The sequence below is a fragment of the Larus michahellis genome, chromosome 10 (assembly GCF_964199755.1).
Source record: "Larus michahellis chromosome 10, bLarMic1.1, whole genome shotgun sequence".
Taxonomy (NCBI): domain Eukaryota; kingdom Metazoa; phylum Chordata; class Aves; order Charadriiformes; family Laridae; genus Larus; species Larus michahellis.
In genome coordinates this window covers 12,333,566-12,350,971 of record NC_133905.1, presented here as the reverse complement: position 1 = coordinate 12,350,971, position 17,406 = coordinate 12,333,566, and the positions used below count along the sequence as shown (strand labels likewise).

Here is a 17,406-nt window from a genome sequence, read left to right as displayed (position 1 = left end):
AAACTGAAAATAAATCAGGGGCTTCACATTCACGTCAAGATTCAGGCCAGTTCTCTTCCGTCTCCTCCTTTTCCTGCATCCCCCCATAGTTTGCGATGGCTGTGGGGCTCTCTGCTCCCCCGGCCCAGCACGCAGCTGCCTTTGCTCCCTCTCACGTTGTGGATGATGGGAAAGCCCATCGTCCCATCCCGCTGTGCGAAATCATCTCACTGAACCTCTACCTCCTCGTCTCTGAGCGGATCTGAACAGCACACCTTTATTCTCACACTGCCCCTCCTTCCTTTCTTTGTGGCTAGTGATGATAATGTTGGTTTTGCGTTATTCAGCTCTGTAAAGTGTAGTGTGAGCTGCTATTACCATGAAAGGTGCTGCTTCACATAGCTGTGAATGTGCGTGGTACATAGTTTCCAGCAATACTTTTTATCAAATTTATGGATACAGCTGTCCGAGACGACTGTGCCTGTTTTCAGCCGTATTACAAAAGGCTGTTATACAGTTTTCTGAAGCAGCGCCTAATCTGAAGAAAGCTGGAAGGTGTCATGTCACCACAGACTTGTGGTCTAGCGGTCAATCAATTACATGTCTTTCACAGCATTTTGGGCAGCTTTCCAATACTAACAGCTTTAGTCTGCCCAGCTCCCAGAGAAGTACAATCGGGAAACTTGCATCTTTGTGCACTAGAGGGTTCTTTAAAAGACCTTTGGTAGTCACCTAGCGCAGGGGATGCTTTACCAATTTTGGGCTGTGGCACACTTCCAAGTTTTTACTCTGGGGTTATTTTCTCGGAGACGCTGGCATAGACTGCGCGGTGCAGATTGTAATGCTCAGCGGGGCATGCAGACTGGGCTAAGGATTCAGTCCCTGAACACACGGATTACAGGCATGGTAATGTGGAATAACTTATTTCAATTTCAGAAGTAATTTCTTATTCAAAGCATGCAGTGCCATTGGTATCATTATTTAATTATAATCATTATTAATATTTCATATATTTTGTTATAAATATAATTCAGTCTACATTAAAATGCAAGTAGGCCTGATACTAACAAACTGGGTTCATAGGTTAAATGTGGTGGTTCCAAAACTTACTGTAGGATGTTCTGGCTCCTCAGTAGATGAAGAAAAAGGATCTTCTGACTTCCCTGCCTGATGGTTCCTTGTCGCTACAGCTGTAGAACCCATCTAGAATAAATCAGATGACATATCCTCTAGTCAAAACAGAAGAAATGCTCACTTGCAGTTCTGTTTAAATGCTTAGTTAAAGGGGAAATATGATATTGAGGGACATTGGGCCATTCATGAAAGACCCCCATTTGTGGTCTTTTGGCTGGGGCAAACTTTTTCAGCAGCTTTGGAGACCCAGGTCTGGCTTTGCCTTTGCGTGAACTTCCTTTCGATATTGGATGAATCACATAGCTTTCCTGGGCTGCCATCTCCCATTTGTGAAGGGAGTTTCGTAACGCTGCCATAACTATATTGACAGAAGACATACATAAAATAGATATATTTCTACATACACACACAATTTTATAAGTCCCTTAAACAGATAAATGTGCCTTCACTGCCTCCAGTTGTTTTCCATGTGTGTTGGCACTGAGGGAACGTTTTAATTTTCCTGGGTATTTCCTGGATGCCTGATCTGTGCTTACTCCAAAAAACAAGTTTGAAGGTTTATTGAGAGAGTGACTATTTATTCCTTGGTGGGGAGAGGTAAGGCTTATTGTGGGGAGAGGTGAGGCAAGCTTGAGGAGGGAGTGGCAGGGAAGATGGTGTGTCTTACTCAAAATTAGTATTTCCTTTGAACAGACATGTCAATCCTGGAACATCAAAGTCTAAATAATCAAGGAAAACCTCATGCTATTCAAACAATGCTTAATCCTTGCTGAAACATACCACTGTTCACACCTATTGATAAGCTGATCTGGTCATTCCTTTATGTACACAGCCATCAAAGTCCTTTGGGAAGAAATGAGTAGGGAGGCTCAGCAGCAGTTGGTGGTGCTGGCTGCAGCCCTTCTGCTCTACTGACCACCAAAGGTAGGGACAGACTGGGGAACCAGTTCATGATCTGGTATTTAGGACCTCTAGTTTAATGCCTCTGTGGAGGTGGTAACACAAGTTTTAATTGTATAAAAGCCAGATGAAGTCCTTAAAAACAAGATGGTATCTTTTTCTCCAATGCAGCCTTTTCGCCAGTAAACAAGGAGCTAAGTGCTTCCCGTAAGGAAGACAGACCTCAGCCACAGCACTACCAAAGAAATTAGAGTCTTCCAATACCTAAAGGGAAAGGCAGTTTATTAGCTCCACATTACTCAGCTGGGAAGCACAGTAATTTCAAGAATTATGTTTAAGAGTTCTGTTCAGCTGTGGGAATACAAGATGCCAGGAACCATCGGGTCTGCTGCCGAACCAGCTGCCGGGGCAGGGCTGGATGCCGGCCACTGCATTTCCACAGTTACCTCACTGTTTAATGATTGTTTCACTGGAACGCCAGACATGTTGGGAGGCGGGGAAGAGAAAGGCAGAGCCCTGCAAAAGTCATTTGCATCGTGGCTTCCTTATGAAACGAAGAAGGTTGTTAAAGATGTGAATTGTTAAGATGTGAATCTGCAAAAATACCCAAGTGCTACAGGCAGTTTACTGCTGCCTCCCCAGCGCCGGGGCGGTTGGGCACCGATGGTGGGATTAGCACTCTGCACTGACATGTGGGTTGTGCTCAGTAAAACGATGCTGCTGCCACGGAGAAGGTGGAGAGAGTGTACACATCCATCCGAACGGGCTGGAAAGTTTCTTTAATCCCCCCCCCAGGCGTTTTTCAGGAATACCTACAAAAAGCTGCATTACCTTCCCCCCCCCCCGCTTTTGACTCATTCCAACCCACCTGCTTTAATACTTGTTCTGCTAGGTATAAAACCATCAAATTATAGCCACATAAGGAGGCTTTAATGAAAACATTCAACTTCAATTACTGAAAGTGTCTTGAGAGCAGTGTCGTAATTGTTTCTTGCTTGTTCTAATTGATTTGCCTTCTTAAAAAGGCATAATAGGGGAAGTAAACAGTGGCATTAGGCATGGCCTTGTCTTTCAAATCCCGAATTATCAGTGCCTGAAAATGGTTTTAGAGGACTGGAAATTTGCTCCTTGAAATCCTTTCTGAGGTCTGGGTTTGAAGACTTGCAGGGAAATAGCCTTTAATTCATGTTTCATTCCTGGGTACCTGATTCTCGCTGATGCCGAGCGCAGGCAAATCCAAATAAAACCAGTCGGAGCTTATTCATGTTTCTCAGTATCAGGTCCAAGTCTATTTATTATTTGACCTGGAGGAAAGATAATGATCGCAAAGTGATGCAAAAATTGTAAACCAAATTTTGAGGTGGAAGGTGTTGGTGCAGCTCGCCTGCGGTGGAGCTCCAAGCACGCGGTCAGTGGAGCGCTGCCAGTTTACACTGGCAGGGAACTGGGCTTTGTTATCAGCCCCAAATCTGTAGGAGTAATTCAGTAATCCAGGATTACTTTGACTTTTTTTTATGAGTTTAATAGACATTAATATTTGATTGGCAACTTCAAATTGATGTGTTAGAAGAAAAATGCACAAACTAAAAACATCTGCATCGAATTACAATGTAACTGTTGTCATTTTTGTCATTAATTGGTTATGAAAACCAGACTTGTAAGATAATTTCCTCAAACTTTTTTGTGTTCATAACTTTTTCACCCTTTGGATAAAACAAAGAAAAAGACTTTGGAGGTAGCAGGGTTCATATATATCTGTAGATGCACGACATAACTGATCCCATTCTGATTTCTAAAAAAACCAAAACTGTTATTCCAATAGCTTTTTGTAGTGTTCTGCTCTTGTCTGTTGTATAGTTTTGTAGTGTTCTGCTGTAAGTAACAGACACTTGATGGAGATTGTAGTTAGTACGCTGTGAGGATTTAGTTGTCTTTAACGGTACATGCACTTACTTTTGTCTTAAGGAAAGTTAACAGACCTAAGTAACATCACTATGCCATAAAGGACATTTTGTATGGGTTTGTATCTATAGTTAGGAACAAGCTGGGGTAAGGACAGGAAAACAGATCATGTTTATGCAGTCCCCCAAATGCTACAAGTCCATCCAGTCTATCTTTGTTGTACATTTTTTGTCCAGTCAGAGAACTGTTCACTGCACAATTTCATGGTTTAGAAAATTAACATAATGTTTTTCAATTATAGAAGATTTTTGGTTTGCTAGTGTTAGAATTCCAAAGAAAAAAATTATTCATGGCAGGTGCTGCGAAGAGCAATTGGCATCCTAGCTCTTTTGCAAAATTTGTAGCTGTTTTGTTTAATGCTGTTTTCCAAAACTCACCAGAGAATTTCTGTTGTATAAGGCTTCACGTTTGATGCCGTTTAAAACAATGCCATGTAGCTAGCATGAGAGAAAAGCAACATAAAAATGCAGTCCTAAGATTCAGTCACTGTCAAGCATTGGAAAAGTCAAGAATTTGACTACTGGAAACATGGAGCATGTTAAATAACACATCACATATGACTAGGTCAAGTAGTTGCAGGAACCAGTATTACATATAAATATCTTCTGTTGCTGTTAAGTGTCTCTCTGTGGATCTCAATAAAAAATACGCATAAATCTTAGGGGGTGGGTTTCGCAGAGAGGTGCTGCTGGAGGAGGGTGGGTGGCTGGAGGCTGCGAGCTGCTGGCTTGGCTCCTGCAAAGGTTTTCTAACTATTTTTCTCTACTACATCGGGGGAAAAAAATAAGAAATCAACCTAACAAACTTGCATAGAAGTATTATCTATCCTACCTACCAATGCACACAAATGTTTTTAGTATGTTTATCTGTTCTTTGTAGGGTGAAGAAACTAAAGCACTGACTCTCGTCCTTCATCGTGACTCTGGCTCTCTTGGATTTAATATTATTGGTGGCCGACCATGCGTGGTATGTTAATTGTTAAAATATGTTTGCCCTTTCCAGTTGGGAAAAGCATGTAGGTCAACACTTAGAGGAAAAATGCTGCTGACAAGCATTTGCTTCTCTTGGGATTCTTTCAGAGCAGTTCTTGCATTCGGATTTGTATCGGATGTCTAGTAACTACACTGTCCTTTCTCTCACAACATGTTTCTTCTTGCACATCGTCACAGCTAGCAACGTTCATATTGGTGCAGTGTCGCTCCCAAAATGGTGAAACCTGTGGTATCTCTTTCTCAGACCATACTGCGTTGAAGGTGTTGCATGAGTTCAAGGACCACAGCTTTAGGCTCTTTACAGTTCATTAAGAACACGTTATTTACTCTCCTTTCCACCAGAGATTAAGCAGCCCTCTGTGCAGGTGAAGGGATGTAACTTAAACAACTGACTTTTGAATTCTATGATTTCAGCAGATGTTTCCTGCACCATACACTCACTAATGTATTTTTTCTGGATGCTTGTTGGCTGGAGCTGCTGCATATGACTTTAATTAGATCAAGGAGTGGATTATACCTTGTCCTAGTAATTTAGAAAGTATTCAGAACTACTTCTTGGCCACTCGGAAATCTGACATTAATCACGATTTATTCCTAGTAAATTCACTTGAAAGTTATTCTTTCTTTATAGTTAGAGTTTTTAAATTTTCTGAGACGTTGTTCTGCACTGGTAGAAGCTGGTGACACAATACATAGGAATATCAAAATACCTTGTTAGGTATAAGTTGTTTTTCATGGTTTTATTTTTAAGTCTCCAGAGGCAGAGCTGTGCAATTAAAAATAAAAATGCACTGTTGTCTTATGTTTGATGTGCAAGCAGGCTGCTGTCTCACCAGAGTTTACATTATGAATAATTGTAATGACAATTACTACTGAGCTGTACTAAGAGAAAAATTATTATCGTGCAACTCATGTACCTAATGGAAGTCCATTCCTGGTTGTTTAATCTCTCAGAATGGGAGTATCGGGTGTTCTCATTAGCACAAAGTAATTCCATATTAAGACATCAGCAAGAATATTTCTTTCAAATTACATGCATTGTTGTGACATGGACCAATTTTAGCTGAGGGCCAGAGTTAGTTCAAGGTACAATAATATATTTTTCTTTTCATCCTTAAAGGACAATCAAGATGGTTCATCTAGCGAAGGAATTTTTGTATCGAAAATAGTTGACACGGGGCCTGCTGCTAAGGAAGGAGGGCTACAGATTCATGACAGGATTATTGAGGTATGTGAAGACATTATCCAGTCCCTTTTAATAGTGCGAGTTCCATCTCGGGTCTTCAAATGGCATGATGTTTAGTGTGGGTTTAGAAGAAATGTACTGTGGTAAACACTGTCTAGAAGACATGTCTGTTAAAACATGCTTGACTTGATTCAGTGCTGACCTTCATGGCTTTAGGTATAGTTCTTACCTAAATATAGAAACCAGATTATGGATGGTATGTGCATGTCCTGACTTTCTGAGGAGCTAGCATCTATCTGGTATGCCGTAGATATTTCTTTTTAAAGCTATTGGAAACTTGTAAGTTATTTAGTTAAAACCATATGTGAAATATCTGTGGTGTAAACCATGATTTTATTTTTCTTGGTATTTAATACCAAGTTTTGAACAGTTAGAAAAAATTCTGCTCTGCAATTTCTGTATGGTTTATTATAAAAGTGTCTTAATGTTGTCTGTAAGTCCTTATGCTACTCAGATTGCAGTCTGAATTTCTTCTCATTTTGCCAAAGTCTTGACCTCAATAAAAAGTCCTTCCTGTGAAAGCGATGGTTGCTTGAAACGTTTCTCACAATTTGCAGTGAGCAGATTTCTTTTTTTGGGGGAGAAAGGTTAGTTTTCATGAAACAAAATGCAGCTGATTGTGAGTCAGTTTCCCGTTGTGTAGCATTTTACAGTTAAGAAAAAGTATTCTTCACTGTCTTATTTTTGTAAGCTGGAGAAACTTTGGGAGTCTATTGTTCAAAAAGATAAGTGCGGTGTTTGTTGCCAAGGATATCATGGAACAGCCAGTTTCTCTAAGTAATGGAATTCCATTGCTCTTATGTTTTGCAAATGAGTAATAAACAGCTGTTAAGGATTTTCTGTTGGCAGGGGACAATGTGTATTTGCTATTTTCTGTACTGTTATGGTAAATTGTATTCACAGTTTAGAAGGATATAAAATATTAATTAAGTTTCTTCATACGGGAAAGAATGGAGCCACAGTAGCAGAACTATAAAAAGATAAGAAGCTGAGCTGTGAAATGATCCAGAGTTGCTTAAACTATATGTATGATGTAACATAATTGCGAAAAGGTCTGGACAATTTTGTGAGAACTATGCAATTTTGTTTGAACTGAAAGTTTTCCCATAAGCACGTATTTCCCCAAAGCCTATTTGAAAAGCTGACATCCGTTTCTGAAGTAGTACATAGTCACACAAACCAAACAACTGTATGAAAACCAAAACTTTGGAAAATCAAATACCCCAAAGTTAGGAAATGTCCTAGTCCCTCTCTGCAAGCCTGGTTCAGGCTCCTGGAGTGTAAGCACCGTAAGTTGGTCTGTAATTGCAGTCATATGGGATTTGGCTGCAGCAGTCCCCCTCGCTCACGGCACAGGGACAAGGACAGCTAACCTCCATGGGCTCTACAGCATCTGCTCTCTCTTGCAAGGGACCTCACTCCTTACTGCTTTTCTTTTTTAAAACTTTTTTTTACTTCCTCCATACTGCTCCATTTCTCCACAAGTTTAGCGTTTGGTGATGTTAGCACAGGCCAGGCTAAGCGACTAAATGCCGCTCTGCTGGGTGCACACCAGTACCCTGAGAAGACGCCAGAGGAAGGCAGGCGGGTGGGCTTTCTGCTGTGCGTCTTTTCTGTGTCTCCTCCCAGAGCAGAGTCAGGCCTGTGTGAGCAGTGTTCGTGCAGGGTCTTTTCCACAGTTCAAGCTGCATTTTCACATAAGAGAAAACGCCAGAATAAAGACACTAGAGTGATTTGTTGTATTTGTAACACACCAAGGGTAGCAGGAAGCCAGGTGTTGACATGGGTTGACGTGTGTTGACAACTCTTGTCGTGATGACCACAAAGTCGTTTTCATATTCAGTCTTCTCACCTCTAAATATACACGAAATGTTGATGAAATTAGCATGCTGTTTCCCAATAGTTGACTTTGGGTGCCTCCACATCAGCATCTGAGTTTGGAATAGGAGTCTCCTGTTGAAGACAGTCTCTGAATGGCACCCAGCTAATGCGGCTTGATTCCCATTGTGGAGCAGTCTCTAAGTGTGCTAACAGGATTCTTTTATAAATAAAATTAATTCATTTAATGCACCCCGGCCACTACAGGCATCCAGTTCACAGAACTGGACTCAAGTGCTCTAATACAGAGCCCTCAAAATACATGTAAGCATGGACATCAGCAACTGTTTCGTTCTGTATTCTGTACAATTTATATTTAGTGTGCTATATCTACCCTAGTCTGAGTTAAGGAAAAGGGATACTTCTGCATCAAGGCATCTACGTGAGCTTTATCATACTAACATCCAGTTATCTTACATAATTGAAATATCCTGTAAATGATCTAGATGAAAATTAAGTCATGTCCAGTGATAGTGTCCTTCTAGTGGAAAAAATTTTTATAACCTTCACAGTGCTAAAGTTTCGATTTGGCAGTTTGTCTGAAAAATCATTTCCAGATTTAGCTGTAACTGGCAGGACACAGCTGGAGGACTCGGATAGAGCTTGGCATAGAGAGCAGAGCATCCCAGCACGTCACATTTGCTTTCAAAAGCATGAAAGACGGTAACTTAACTATCTAGAACTTCTTTGACTTGTCCATTCAATATTAAGATTTTATGTATCACCAGCATGATTGTAAATAGACTTTCACAAAGAGCTCTTATTCCAATATAAGCTGCTGAGTGTAACATCTCCAAAATTAATTCCAGCATCCATCACAGAGAATTTACAATGAAGTAAAACATAAATTATTTGATTTCCTTTTGGAAAATGTTCCTTTGCTGCGGATCTTCTGGTGGGTGTGTTCTGGAGCACATATAAAATAAGAGTGTCATTTCTCATTTTTAGAACTGTTACTACATTTCTAATTACTGAGCAGGGATTAGGCAGTGTAAAATACAGACACATACATAGGACTGTTTATAGCTGATAGCAAATGCATTGTTATATTGATATTTGCTTGCAAATTCTATTCCCTGACAAACTGATATGGAGATAAACTTTGAATTACGTCAGTGATAATTTTTAAACAAGCTTTCCTTATGTAATTTGGATTTCCTGTTCTACATCTTTTAGAAAGTTAAATACAAAGAAGTTAATCAGGTTTAAGAATTGTCTTGAATTTTCTGTAAAAGCTATTTTTGGCCCTTTGTATATCACTGACATAAGTAATGCCACTGTGAAGTACATGTTTCTCCGGCTAAGTGACATACATTGAGATGAGTGTTGCACAGTCTGTGCTTCAAAGCAGCACGTAACAGAAATACAGATAAAATCCTTTTTCCCTTGTATTTTGTTTTACAGAGTCTATTAAATAATAATGATATTTAGTGCTTACATGGTCCTATGAAGATTGTGTTATGGCTGTTAACTGCTTCATGATTTCCCCTCACTGTTTAATAATATTATCCTTATTTTGCAAATGGGTAATCTGAAGTATCCAGGGAAATAACTTCTACAGATTCTTGTGAGATTAGGGTTAAAGACTTGGATCTTGGTTTATTTGTAACTGCTCCATGTAAACTAATGCTTCTTACCTATATCTGTTTTCAGATCTTTCACAGTTGCTTTAGAAGTGAGGAAGTAATGATACCAAGAGATTTTCTCTGGTTTGACTACATGTTTTTCCTGCAGTTCTGTACTTCCACGTTCAAAGCAAGCAGCTGATTTAATGCAGTACTGAATTATTGTAAAGATGTTCCATAGCAAATTGCCATGTTAAAAACATACTGAAACTATTGATTTTTATGCAAAGGAATTATTGTTCTCATAGATTTCATTTTTGTCAGGGTAACAAAATGGTCCTAATTTCCTTTCTTAACAGAAGTTGGGTCAAGTCCCAGCCATGAATGCCTCCTCTACACAGCTGCTTGGCATTTCTTAAGACAAAATTAGATTTTCAGAGTTTTTATTTTTAAGCACATCAGCTCTGAAAGATTATAAATTAAATATGGCATTCTCTTCTCACTAACTAGCAAACTTGTTTGTTTAACTTTAGGCCTGTTTAGAAAGAAGGCGGCTTTTGAAACTCTGACTGCTTGCCGCCTTAAAAAGTTTTAAGCACAATTAGGGTACTGTTGAGGTAGTATAAACTGTCACAGCCCTACTGAAACCTTGAGGATTTATGCCACCTGGGACTTGCCCAGTGTTTCATGCTGCTCACAGGAAGGATCATTAGTTTAGGAGCTGAGATCACGTCTTAGTGCATTTGATTGATTTTCCCCAAAGCACACTCATTTGCTACAAATTACAGGCTGCTGTTCTATTACGTGGATTTCTTTGCAGATTACACATAAGAGCGGTGAAACTTTTTAGCAAATCATCTTCTACTGCCTACATACAAACAAAATTTGCAATTTGCTGTGGGTTCCCTGTTTATCCTGTAGTAGGTGAGCTGCTTTGGCAGAGCCACTTTCTGCTCACATGAGGTGACTTTCAGCAAAATTGATTTGGTAGCTGTGTTAGTGTACTCTCTGAAAAGTCAAATCAGCACAGAGCAAGTACATCAGCCAGAGAGGAGCGGCGAGAAGGGATGCACCGGCAGGTGCATGCCGTACCTTTCCCCGTCCGTGACACATGTGCTAAGAAAGATCTGCTGCGGAGGCAAGGAGGATTTTAAAACTGAGTGCACAAATAAATGAAAAAATGTTTCATGTGGTCTGGTGCGTGATGGGGTCTAGTTTTTCCACAAGACACAGTCAGTCTCCAGGCTGAAAAGGCTCAGTGTATTACCAGCAGAATGCAGTTCTCCCTACCCTCTGCGCCCTGTTCCACTTATCACCACTCACAGACAGCTCACAAGAGACTTCCACAAATAATCAGTAAATAAAATTATTGACTGAACGCGGCCTTCACTTTCTCATTGCTGGTGAGCACTTTCAAAAATTATGCCAGCTTTAGTAGGATAAACCAAAGCCTATAGCTGCTTGCAGGAAACTTACTGCAAGCGCTGTCTGAACGCCAACAAGCCTATAGGTTAAACAGAATTTTTTCATTGTCATGAATGGAAGAGTTCAGCTCTGCAAACGAGAGTTACTGTGCAACTACATACACTTAGGAATTAATTTTCTAGGAGAAAACATTTTCAGACAGTGACTTAAAATTGGTTGTTCGAGTTCCTGCCAGGACACGCAAGCACATTAGAGCATTTGTGGAGAGCGAACAGGACGGGGCAGTGAGAGCAGCTATAGCAGAGTCAGCTTTTTTTAGAGTTTATGCTCCTAGAAATCTTTCCAGGCCCATTGTCCGTATCTGTTAATGGTGTCTTACAAAGCAACATCGTGCCTGTGCTAAAACATAGATACCACAACTTGGTCAAAAGGGAATAATAATAACCTTAAGAGGAAAATGTAAATGAAAACAGGCGGCCTTGGTTATCGCTGCATTTTTTCCTCTCGTAACTTTACTTGCCTGATTCCATACCAGCGCTACAGCCTGAGCTGTGGCAGGGAGGTGGGGAAGCAAGGGGTTGAGCCAGACAGCAAAAAGAGAACAAACCTAAGTGGCACAACAGGATTTTTACACTAAGTACTGTACTATTGTCCTTCCCACAAACACAAAAGAGAAATAAGTTGGATGGGATGAAAATACAAGAGTCGCAAACAAACCAAGCAGTGTTGTTTCTAGTATTGTGGACCTACATTCTCTGCATCTTCACTGATGAGAGGACTGCAAAGCTCAAGTTATCAGCACATTTCATGCTGCACCTTTTTCCTAATATCCATCCTAAACCTCCCCTGGTGCAATTTGAGGCCGTTTCCTCTTGTCCTGTCGCCTGTTCCTTGGGAGAAGAGACCAAACCCCCCTGGCTACTCCCTCCTTTCAGGGAGTTGCAGAGAGCGAGAAGGTCTCCCCTCAGCCTCCTCTTCTCCAGGCTGAACACCCCCAGCTCCCTCAGCCGCTCCTCACAAGACTTGTGCTCCAGACCCTCACCAGCTTCCTTCCCCTTCTCTGGACTCGCTCCAGCACCTCAGTGTCCCTCCTGTAGTGAGGGGCCCAAAACTGGACACAGTATTCTAGGTGCGGCCTTTGGTCATTTCCTGGCCTGTCAAATCTGACACTGCGCGAGGGACGTGCTGGGTTGACTCGCTCATTGCCCGATCAGATGGCTCGTGAAATATCTCATCCGTTCTCCCTCAGCTGTGTTTACCATTCTCTGGTAAGCCAATCCATGCTAATTACCTTGATTAAACAGCTATCGGTCGGTGCCTAGCCTGCCTTCTGCTGCTCAGTGCCGAGGCAGAGGGGGTTCCCTCTGAGGACCGGGGTGGTGGGACGCTGGTCCTGCAGCAGAGGACAAGCCTGGACTGTCACCTCGTGGGCTACAGCAGCAGACACGATGCTGCACATCAGCCCATGGCTGTGACACATGCGTTGCAGAGAAAATACAAACCACCTGAGAAATCTAGATTTTGGTGTTATGAATTATTACTCTTTCAAAGAAGTGAAAAATAGCTGTTTCATATTCTCTGTAGCTAAGCAGAGAGAAACATGTCAGACTCCGACAGACAAATAATTTTTGAAAAGGATGCATATAACAATGGGGCAATTTAATCTTCTTTTCACATGTGGTACAATTCCTTGCACTTTAAATCATCTCCTGTTCAGTTTTCCACATTTGAAGCCAAACCATTATGATTAACTGTTAGATTTTATTTTTAGATTTTTTGAATGCACTGACTCTTTTTAGAGAAAACACACAGAATGTCCTATCAACTATTTTCACACATTTTGTTTGTATCATAATAATTGAGCAATCAGACACAATCATCCTTAATTTAGTACATATGTGGTACATTACCATGTCAATTGTACTAAAAGATATCCATAAAGTAAGTGCAAATTAACTGCCAAAAAAAGCAAGCTCAGACCATTGCTATTCAAAATGCACTTGAGTAAAATTTGCATAACTTTTCACTTGGAGTTAAAAATGGAATTTGTCCAGCAAATGTGGAGAGTACTGAATGTGAAAGAGTGGCCAAAGCTTTCCGGGGATCCTGAATTCTGATCTTGCAGCTCAAACCTGGTTTATTCTTGTGGTGGGATTTTTCGTCAGACCAAGAGCATGGCGTGCAGATCCGCTTGCCACTAGTGCCTTATTTCTGCTTTTGTCACAGAGACAAAAAGTGTTTCCTTCTTTCCACACACAAAATACAGAAACAGAACTGAAATCCTGGAATCTGTTCTAGTGAGAAATATAATGCAGAGTCACTTCTGATTAATGGTATTTGTAGTTTTTAAGCCAATTAAAGTCTTACTGCTTGGTAGTAGACAAAATATATTCCAATATGGGGTATGGGGTTTTGTTTTGCTGCTTTTTTCAGAATTGCTAAGTGTTGGTTTATGATAAGACATGAAACATTACAAACAGGAAAACATGGAAAATGAGGGTACTTGATTAGAAGTTGATGAAATTTACTGTATCAAATTGTATAGCAATAACGACATTAGATTCATAGTCTCTCTCATAGTAGGGCTTTTTCCGTGGCCTAATTAATTTATTCTTTACACTATGAAAAATTAGAAGCCGTTCACAATTAACTGCAGTTCTGTGCATTAAACACTAAGAGGTGACAACTTATCATCATCGTGAAATTAATTCCAACATTGATGACTGTTTCTTTACTTTATGCATGATGTTTTGATAAATTTTAAAACAATATAACTTTACTATTTTATGTCCTGCTACAAAGCACAACTACAGGACTTGTAAAGTTTTTAGAATCTCATAAATACAAATGGTACTGGGCTGACAATAATAGTTGAGAATTTTTTGCTTCAGCACTGGGGCTTTTAAATGACAATAGTATTTAAGTTTTTGCTTTTAAGACTTTATTATGCATTTTAGTATCTAAGGTAAATTTGTATTTTGTTAGTTTTCACATAATGGTGTAACATTGTTAAAGAAGTTCTATCTGTAAAGTCTTATGTCTGTAAAGGGAATTTACCTCTGAAAGTGGAATTTGGGTTTTAAAGACTGGGTGGGGGAATAATACTTCAAAAAGGGAAAGTTGAGAATTTATTAGGAGTGGAAGGAACGGTACAACTGGGCTGCGTGGGCAGCTCAGTAGATGGTAGAGACAGAGATCCCATCCCTGTGTAGATGACAGGAGACATTCCTTTTGTGAAGAACTAGGTGATAACTGTGCTCTGGGACACACAGTTCCCAAATAGCACAAATGGTGCAAGCATCTTGTCTGGAACTTGAATTATGCATTAAAGGTACCTCAGTTGTGTGAAGCAGGTGGAAAGAGAGTCAGAATATGGAAAACAGTATCTTTTGTTGGTACTAGCACCTTTTTAAAAGTCTACTGAAGTCTGGTGTTAAAATAGTCTTTAAAAAAATCATTATATAGCCTCTATTGTAGGACTTGACCTATGGGTGGATCTCTGGAATAAGTGTGACCCTACAGCAGGCTCTTCTGTAGACCCTTTTACACCAACACAGTTATCATCCATAACCCCAGCACCCACAGCTTAATTATATGCTCCATTTAACAGCAGTACAGAATTAATCCTGTTTAAACTGAGATTCGATAGCACATGAAGAGTCATAAGTGGTCCCTTTAGGGTAGTGAATTTTATCTGGAAGTCCGTCTGACTTTGAAGAGCTCGGAAGTGCACGACACTGAAAGCAAGTAATAGCTTTGGTGGTCAAGTTTGGCTCAGGATCCAATTTTATTTATGCACAGATTTTCAATGACACGAGCCACAGGTGCTCAGTCCTGTAAAATATCACAAGGATAATCCCATCTGCAAGTTTAACAAATAGAGTAGAATCCTTAAATGCTTCACAGGATCACCAAACGGCCAAGGTTGGAGAGGACCTCTAGAGATCATCTAGTCCAACCCCCTTGTTCACCACGGCGTCAACTAAAGCCTGTAGCCCAGGGCCATGGTTCTTGGCCATGGTTCTTCGCCATAGTTCTTCTTGGGTAAATTAAAGCACATACACATTGTGCACGTGAATAGTCCTTTTGGGCCATGGAGTTAAGCAGGAATTTTGGCTGAAAACTAGGTAATATTATATGTATATCTATATTTGATTGATTGGATGAGTATGAGAAAGAAACCAGCAACAGGAAGGGAGAGTGAAAAAGTTTCCTGAATTATCTGGGGGGGTGGGTGGGGAGGAAAAAAAAAAAAAAAAAGGAAAAAGACCTCTTTAGTGCTATTTTTTCTTCTCTCTCAGTTCTGCAGGCTTCCCAGCTCAGGCAGATTTAGTTTATTTCTTAAAAGGTCTTGCTTATAAAGCAGACCTTTTTCTGGCTCTTGCCAGCTCTAATAAAAATTAGCAGTAACTTTAGCAGCTGCCATACCACATGACTGCTTGGAATTGCATAACTTCTTTCTCCTCCTAAAGAAACACACAAAGAGATCATCTGATCTCCACCCTTCCAGCATTTGCTAAAGTGTATTTCTCTAACTTGATTTCCAAACAAAAATCTTTTTCTTCTTTCTTTTAACAATCCTCTCTTTTTAAGACCAAAATTGGACTGTAAATAGTAACGGGCTGTAGGTAGAGCTTTCATGAGTTAAATGAATAGGGTGATTATTTTTATTTTTGTTACTTCAGACTCTATTACTGTTTATCAATAAGAAGCTATGTCATGGACAAAAGGTAATATTTAAGATAATCAAAGAAATATTTTGCTGCAATTTAGGGCTTATAATATGCTTTTGGATGGAGATACATTGCAGTTTGACAAGGAGAAGGTCACGGTGAGGAAGATGGCCATACCACGTCTAAACTGAACACAGACTGTTGGCTCAGACCAGGTCCCGTTTAATTCACTGGAAATCCCAGAGTATCTAACCTGATCTGCAAGCACAGAGCAGTTGGAAGTTTAAGTTATCTCCCTGTGTGGCATGTGGAGATGCACCATTGTTTTCTGGCTAATTGTTTTTCCCTCTAGCAAAAAAGGATGGTTTTTTTCTTCCCTAAATGCTGAGTGTGCGCAGCAGCCTAACACTGCTGATGCAGAGCAAGTACTACTGCGTGTAAGAGACAAAGGTGGGACTGACGTGTAAGCAGGTGGCATGTGGTTCTACATGAAGATGCAGTCTAACCTGTTGAATTACCTGTGGCCAAGGGCATGGCTTTAAATGAGAGCCCCAGGATCCCTGCACAAAGCAGCCCCTCTGCTGACCAGAGCAGCAGGGGCAGACACACCACTGCAGTTATCTTACATTTCTACCATTTCTTCCTTTTACCATAGTTCTCACACAAACTTTTAAGCTTTTTTTTTCTTAAAAAAAAAAAAGTTTGATGAACTTATGTAGCTGTATAAATCTGTATTATGTGTAGAATTTTATAATCATTTGCCAAAACCTAAGAGCAAATAACCCCCTTTCTGTACAGCGCTTTTTTCTGATGCAAATTTCTTGAAAAGAAAAAAATAAAATATTTGTTTAATGAGGAGAACCCACTGACTGCGTATTTGTGTCTCCCTTAAAGTTCATTCAAAAGGAAGGCTAATGTTCATATATTGTAAGTCCTAAAGAAATCCCACATCTATAGTTGGAATGATTTAAGAATTCTTCCTATCTTTCAAAAAACTGTGTATCAAACTCTTTAAAGTTTAGCTCATCCCAAACCTAAACAAACAAAAGCCAGGTAATGATAGCTTCACAGAACACGAAATGTTGCTAAAATAAGGAGCGCGCTGGCACGCAAGAAAGCCCCAGGAGCAGCACTTCTGGGGGGCACCGTCCCTGGCTTGCACCGATTCTTACTACACTGGAGTTGAGGAGTTGCCTTAACCACAGGCTTGCAAAAAAATTTGAATTTATGTAATCTTCACTTTTGTATTTTCTCTGCTAGTAATACTTTCCTCTTCCTGCTAGTTTGTCAAGACTCCCTAGCTCTCATTTCAGAGTAAAAGATCTGGCACCTTTCGTGCTGTAGACTGAAGAGACGCTGGCCTCTCCCAGCCTGCCTTTAGCAGTGGTAAGCATCGAACAGTTTGGAACACAAAGCAAGGAACTGTCTTCAGATGCAGTTACAGTTCATAAGTGTCCTGCTAGCAACTCTTGTTTTAATTTAAAAGTTCACACAGCCAGCTCTCTGATTCCTTCCTGTATCTGAAGGAGCCAGTACATACCAAAGGTTTTTGTTTTTTATTTTTTTTTTTTTTTTTAATATAACCTTTCATTGTTTTCCCTTCATTTTGGCCTCCCTCTTTCCTCTTAAAAGCTTTGTAGGCAAAGTTTCCT

The 17,406-nt window shown here is 40.2% G+C and overlaps 1 protein-coding gene across 2 annotated transcripts in view; it reads left to right on the top strand.

Moving 5' to 3' along the window:
* Positions 1 to 17,406, top strand: part of PDZRN3 (PDZ domain containing ring finger 3) — a 144,143-nt gene that overhangs the window by 2,204 nt on the left and 124,533 nt on the right. Inside the window, exons 1-3 of one of the 2 annotated variants that reach the window (XM_074603051.1) lie at positions 810 to 885; positions 4,855 to 4,941; positions 6,088 to 6,195. In XM_074603051.1, the coding sequence (XP_074459152.1) occupies positions 835 to 885; positions 4,855 to 4,941; positions 6,088 to 6,195 (246 nt within the window). In that variant the 5' untranslated portion in view covers positions 810 to 834. Of the gene's footprint in view, positions 1 to 809; positions 886 to 4,854; positions 4,942 to 6,087; positions 6,196 to 17,406 lie in introns of those variants that run through there. The other variant, XM_074603050.1, reaches the window with a different exon arrangement.